The sequence below is a fragment of the Mus caroli genome, chromosome 2 (genome assembly GCF_900094665.2).
Source record: "Mus caroli chromosome 2, CAROLI_EIJ_v1.1, whole genome shotgun sequence".
Classification (NCBI taxonomy): Eukaryota; Metazoa; Chordata; class Mammalia; order Rodentia; family Muridae; genus Mus; species Mus caroli.
In genome coordinates, this window is record NC_034571.1 from 99,799,229 (window position 1) to 99,805,626 (window position 6,398).

The 6,398-nt window shown below is 37.7% G+C and overlaps 1 protein-coding gene across 1 annotated transcript in view; it reads left to right on the forward strand.

Annotated features, from left to right (window-relative positions):
- The window catches only part of Dcdc1 (doublecortin domain containing 1), a 361,410-nt gene that overhangs the window by 290,438 nt on the left and 64,574 nt on the right, over positions 1-6,398 (forward strand). The window contains 1 exon segment of the mRNA XM_029468240.1: positions 3,349-3,482. Coding sequence (XP_029324100.1) covers positions 3,349-3,482 — 134 coding nt within the window.

The following is a 6,398-nucleotide window of genomic DNA, read 5'->3' on the forward strand; positions in this document are numbered from 1 at the left end:
ACTGGAAAGAGAGGCCCATTGGACTTGCAAATTTTATATGCCCCAGTACAGGGGAACGCCAGGGCGTTCCCAACAAGTGGGAGTGGGTGGGTAGGGGAGTCGGGGGGAGGGTATGGGGGACTTTTGGGATAGCATTTGAAATGTAAATGATGAAAATACCTAATTAAAAAACAGTTGGGAGTGTGAAAATATGATGGATGCAATGATTTGGAACAGTTCACCAGTTAAATATCTGGGAATATTTGGGGGATGGGTGTGTAGAAAAATAACGTAGCAAAAGCTAGGACACATGAGAACTACAAGCTTCCTAATTCTGGACCCAGAAAGATTTGACATGTGGAAGATAAAGGTGCCACACAAAAATGTGTCCAGAGAAGCAAGTTTTTGGAGATAGGTATCTAAAATAGAAAATAATATTGATTTGAGGAAAGTACACACACATCACAGTCTCACCAGTCCAACGTTTAGTAGCAGAGCTTACTACCTTCTGGGGTTGTTCTGTAACTCAAATAGTTTGAATGTATTGACCAAACAATGGATTCTCTGTGTCTTTACATTCCTTTCCAAGTGATCAAAAGTCTACTGTCTTTATATAGTGTATACTCTAGGATTAGTATGACAAAGATAATTTAAATTGTTCAGATGATATGTACAGGACTCCACCAAAGAAATAAAGGCAATGTCAGTTGGATGGAGGCTGTATCCCACCGCTCCTCTGAATCCCAAGGGCTCTCAGCTCCACACTTCTTGGTTGGTTAGAAGCATTGCCAGCTCTTGGTTTCTGTGCTCTGTACATTTTCAGTATGATTGCTGGGAGGCCCAGGCTCTCCAACATAAGACAGATATTACATACGGTCTTGATGAGGTTGAGTGGCCTTAGAGACATTCTGGTCTCTAAGATCATCATCTCTGCTTGAAAAATATGGGTGTTGTACTGTTCCTGTAACACTTACTCTTAGTGATGGATTAAATTAAAGACAGTCCATAATTTTATTCCTAGGATCAATTTGACTCATCCACAGTGATTAGTCTCCTGCCACAGTATTATATTTTGTTGATTTATATTGATTTAGGAGTGCTATATCTTTAATTATAAGTAACATTGATGTATTTTTTCTTAAATAACCAGTGACTGAATTTATTATGAAGGTTTTTAACTTGTCATAGAAATAATTAACTGGTTTATTCTATCTCCTAGTTTCAAATGTTTATATAGCACAGAAGTTCTCGTGTCCATGACCTGCTAACTGATGTGGGCGAGTACATGCTATCTACTTTCTATATTTCAAGTCTGAATATTTTTAAAAATTACATTATCAAAAGCTTTTACCAGTAATATTCATATATACATCACTTTTAATCTTTTATATAGTAAATGTTTAGTTTGATTTTCTTTTTTATTTTTGTTGTAATTTTATTAATCTGTACTTATTAACAAGAGATGTACTTTCCTGTTTTTCTTAAAACAAATTCTTTCTCATATTTAATATTTAATATTTAAAGGGAAATGTACACTAAAAACTAATTTGAGGATTTAGGAAACCATTAGTGATTATATCATAATTAGAGATTTCACTATTTTTAGTTATTCTTTTTTATTTAAAAAACATTTCTTCAACCATTCTATTGAAGTTTTATTTTCTAAAATGTTTTGTTATATTTGAATATTAGTTTCTCTCATCTATTTTTCTATGGGACAATTAAAACTAAAAAAAATTTAATCGAGTGCTTTGTTAGTTTGCTTTCTCTTGGTCTTTTTTTGATGAGACTTATGTCACTTTATTTTATGTGTATGGGTGTTTTTCTTCCATTTATTTATGTGCACCACAGGTGCATGGTGCCCTTAGAGAACAGAGGAAGCCATTGGAGTCCCTGGAACCAGAGTTACAGAAGGTAGTGAGCCAACATGTAGACGCTCAGACCTAGACCATCAGGAAGGGCAGCCATGCTCTTCACTGCTGAGCCAGCTCTCCATGTACATAATTTTAACTGCATACCAAATAGCGAGCTATTGGTCATTTTTTCTCCAACTGGTAAAATAGCATTTTGAGAAAGATACTGTGCTTTTAAACTATATAATATTGTTGAGATTGTAAACATTTGAACGTGTGTGTGTGTGTGTGTGTGTGTGTGTGTGTGATTTACCACAATAAATGTAAAAAAATTTTAAGTTATATTCATTTATTTTGTCTATGTGTTTATGGACAGTATGTATATATTTGTTTATATCTGAGGACATACACATGCCTCAATGTGTATGTGTGTGTGTGTGTGTGTGTGTGTGTGTGTGTATAATTCAAATGGCATCCTTTGTTGTTGGTTCTCCCTTTACACTTGAAGTAGGGTATCTCTTATGGCTTGCTGCTATGCTGTGTATTCCACATACAAATCTATACCCAGAAGCTGGCTGGGCTGTGAGCTTTTGGGGAATATTCTATATCTGTCTCTCATCTCTCCGGGGTAGTGCTAGGCTTGCAGATATGGGCTACCATGGCCTTTACTTGGGTTCTGAGGATCAAAATTTAAATATCATCAGGCTTATACTAACCATATGTGGCTATATTGATACTTACCTTTTTCATATGTGACAAATATTACTAGCACTTTAGAAATTGTTGAGAAATGCCTTCTCTGTAAATAGATTATAATGTGTATAAGTGGTTAATGATTACATTTACTAATTTCAGTGATAAACTATTTGAATTGTTGCCTTTCAGAACAGTATCTTGCTGTCTATCCTGACTTGGCCTCATGATCCTCCTGCCTCTGCCTACTGAATGCTGGGGATACAGGTGTGTATTACCCTGCCCTGATCTTACTTATTGCTTAACGATTACAAACTGCAGAATTGCCTTATATGTGAGACATGGATTTAGGCCCAGTACTGTAAACATACACATTTATACATAATTTAAATCTACCCAGTAGCTTGAAACCTACTAGTGATGTCATAAATTCTCCCACAGTACAAGTGTGCATCTTACTTTTCTTTGCATATCCATGAGTTTCCCTGAATTTTTCTCTTGTCACTGGTTATTCTACATTTGTATGGTTATTTATGTCATTGTCACTGTAAACAACTCTTACATTTTATCTGTTGCCTCAGTGGGACTTCCTGTTATGACTGCCTACTTTGGCTCATTTTAAGCTTTCTTCCTTTTACAGTTAAATCATTTGTTTCTAAACTGCTTTTTATTCTAGTTCTTGTAGATAGCAAATAGCCAGACTAGGAATCTTAATTCAGTGTGAGTCTTTTCCTAGTACACAGCAGATATTCGAGGACAATTGGTAGTTTGGAATGGCATTTACTCTTGCTACATTCTGCTTTTGTTTTCTGTTTCATTTTAGGTGAGCCATAAAACATAAAGGGACCCATAAGCCCAGCCAGTGGAAATACTCCAAAGTTGACAGTCCTCTGTAGAATAAGCTTACACACATGTGGCCAGTCCTCCCCAGTGGCAAGCTTACTGAGTTGTATGACTTTAGTATAAATCATTAAGTTCAACCTTCAGAAAATGTCCATGTGCCTTTTGAATTTCAATATTTTAAAAAATCTTGTTAATTCAGTTATTTACTAAAAAGAAGTATAGAAATCTTTCACTGTGGAAACAAACTGATCTGGTATTTTCTTTTTCCTTGTTATTCTTCAAATTTTACTTCATATATTTTGAAATGCAGGTATTAGGCACACATATGATCAGAGCAGTATATTTCTCTAAGTCAGACTTGTCATTATGTAGAAACTCTGTCTACTTCTAATAAAAGCTTCAGTTATTCAATGACAACAAAAGCATCCCAAAATGTTGGGTTTTATATGCCTCGTAGGTCTTCTTTCCATCATTTTACTTGTTAGTTTTGTACGTTTTTGGAAGGGAACTAATGATGAGTTTAGTTCGTTGGATGGAATCAAACTGAAGCATTTACGTTGTCTCTCCTACCTACACATGTACCTGAATTGCTATCTTCTTTCTGTTTATCAAGTCTCATCTGTGCCTCATCCAGTCTTTTATCCTTTTATATTGGCTTTTTTTATTTACACATTGTTCTATTTCCATTCTTTTGAGGACTAGTGTTAGTGTTATTACCCTGAACATTCTAACTTGCATAAATATATTATCAAATGCAAAGTTAATAAGTATGTTTTGTCTTCTCTTTAGTAATACATAGAATAGTTAACTTTGGCCTTATGATTTATGGTATGAGGAATTAATTATTGCCATAGGTCTACGTTTTATTGCTTAAAAATCTCCAAAATATATATTTTGCATACAGTCAATAAGTATTCCCACTTACCTTTTCATCTTATATCTCAGATCCTCTAGCCTAGGGGCTACTTTCCTTCTGACCCACATACCTTTCATGTAGCTCTACCTAATAAATAAATTTCACTTATGAAAAAATGCCTTTACTTTGCCCTTGTTCATGTGAGGCTACGCCCACAAGTTCTTCGGCCATTACTTGTAAAATTAAGAGAAAGAACTGAGGCATTAAATTAGCCAGAGCCAGATGGATGGACTGTATCTTCTAAAATGACTGGGTCTCGGGGTCCTGCTGCTTCTTGAAATGTTTGGGGAAGAAAGTACTTAGCAGGCAGAGAACTCAAATTAAGTACAACCCATTTCACTTCAAGTCTGCATCCATTTCATCTGAAAGACCCATATTTCAAATCTCATCTTCACATAATTGATTTGGAGATTTGACATTCATATTGTGGAACTCAGAACTGTTTGGAGACTGTATTCACTACTTTTATTCCAGATTTGATCTCCCATTTTATTGTAGTTATTGTCGGATCCATTCTTTTACCAATGATGTATTTAGTCTTTTGAAATTTCATGCAAACCAAGAAACCATTTTAAAGAAAGGAAATGGGAAGAAACACAACCTTGAACATGAACAAACAAGGAGATTGAAGGCTTAGTTATTTATCACTAACAAGTAGATGAAGTAGGGCGAGTACAACCGAGAAGCTGAAGTCGTTGGTTAAGAGCTAACTTCTGAGCTGATACCTCTCTGTATGAGAGATGAGTAAAAAAGAAAGGACAATTATCCACTGAAGGGAGCACCAGGGCCCTCCAGGGCTCTCCTAACAATGCAGCTGTGCTGTGGCGTGGCATGAACACAGAGAAGACCAATAAAGAAATAAGTAGGAAGATCAGAATCCCAACCGAGAAAATGGAGGGGGTGAAGCAGCCTCAGCCAGTTTAATTATCCATGCTTTTGTTGCCTTTCATTATCCTGAGGCTGTATTTCACTGTTTTCGAGAAGGACAAAGTAAATGTCTTGCATGGGAAACCAGACATGATGGCAAAGCTCTATGATACCAGCGCTTGGAAAACTGGGGCAGGAAGATTACAAGTTTAAGACCATCCTAGGCTACCTAGCTAGTACTAGATCAGTCAGGAGTATATAGTGACAGCTGGTCTCAGAAAACTAACCAACCAAAAACCAAAAACCAAAACCTGTTTCTTTTCATTGTAGGAATGCTGTTGTGGAGCTAAAATGCATTGTTTCCTTAACTCTAATTTCTGATTATTTAATTTTACAGGCCTTAGGAAGCTATCATGAAAATCAAATGCATGTCAAAAGCACTGACACTTTAATACACACAAATTCAAACTTGACGTGGGGTTAATCACATAAGACGAGTGCTGGTGACAATACTTAATTCTTTCCATTCCCTGATGAGAGAAATCTACCTAAATGAGACTCACTAAACAGGTGAGTGACTTGATATGGACAGAGACTCGGGAGTACAACAGAACGCACAATGCTTCCTGGGACACGAAGAGCACTTATGCCCTCTAGATCGTTTCTGGTTTTCATTATGGCAAATCACAGTTATCATAAAGCAGCCATTAGCACTGACATCCGGCCACCTTCCGGCCAGTGGAAAGGGGTCTGAGTGGAGAGGGAGCGCTTTGCCTGAGCATCTGCAACAGACATCTTGGTTCCCGGTCCCCGCAGAGTGTATTCTGCACAGAGGTTAGGGATCCGACCGGCCTGAGAACGCTTCGCCTGAGCATCGGCAGCAGACATGGGACCCCGCCGAGTGTATTCTGCACAGGCCCCTGACATCCGGCCACCTTCCGGCCAGTGGAAAGGGATCTGAGCGGAGAGGGAGCGCTTTGCCTGAGCATCAGCAACAGACATCTTGGTTCCAGGACCCCGCCCAGTGTATTCTGCACAGACCCAGAGATTACCAGATGGCGAAAGGCAAACGCAAGAATACTACTAACAGAAATCAAGACCACTCACCATCATCAGAACNCAGCACTCCCACCCGACCTAGTCCTGGGCACCCCAACACAACCGAAAAGCTAGACCTGGATTTAAAAGCATATCTCATGATGATGGTAGAGGATATCAAGAAGGACTTTCATAACTCACTTAAAGAA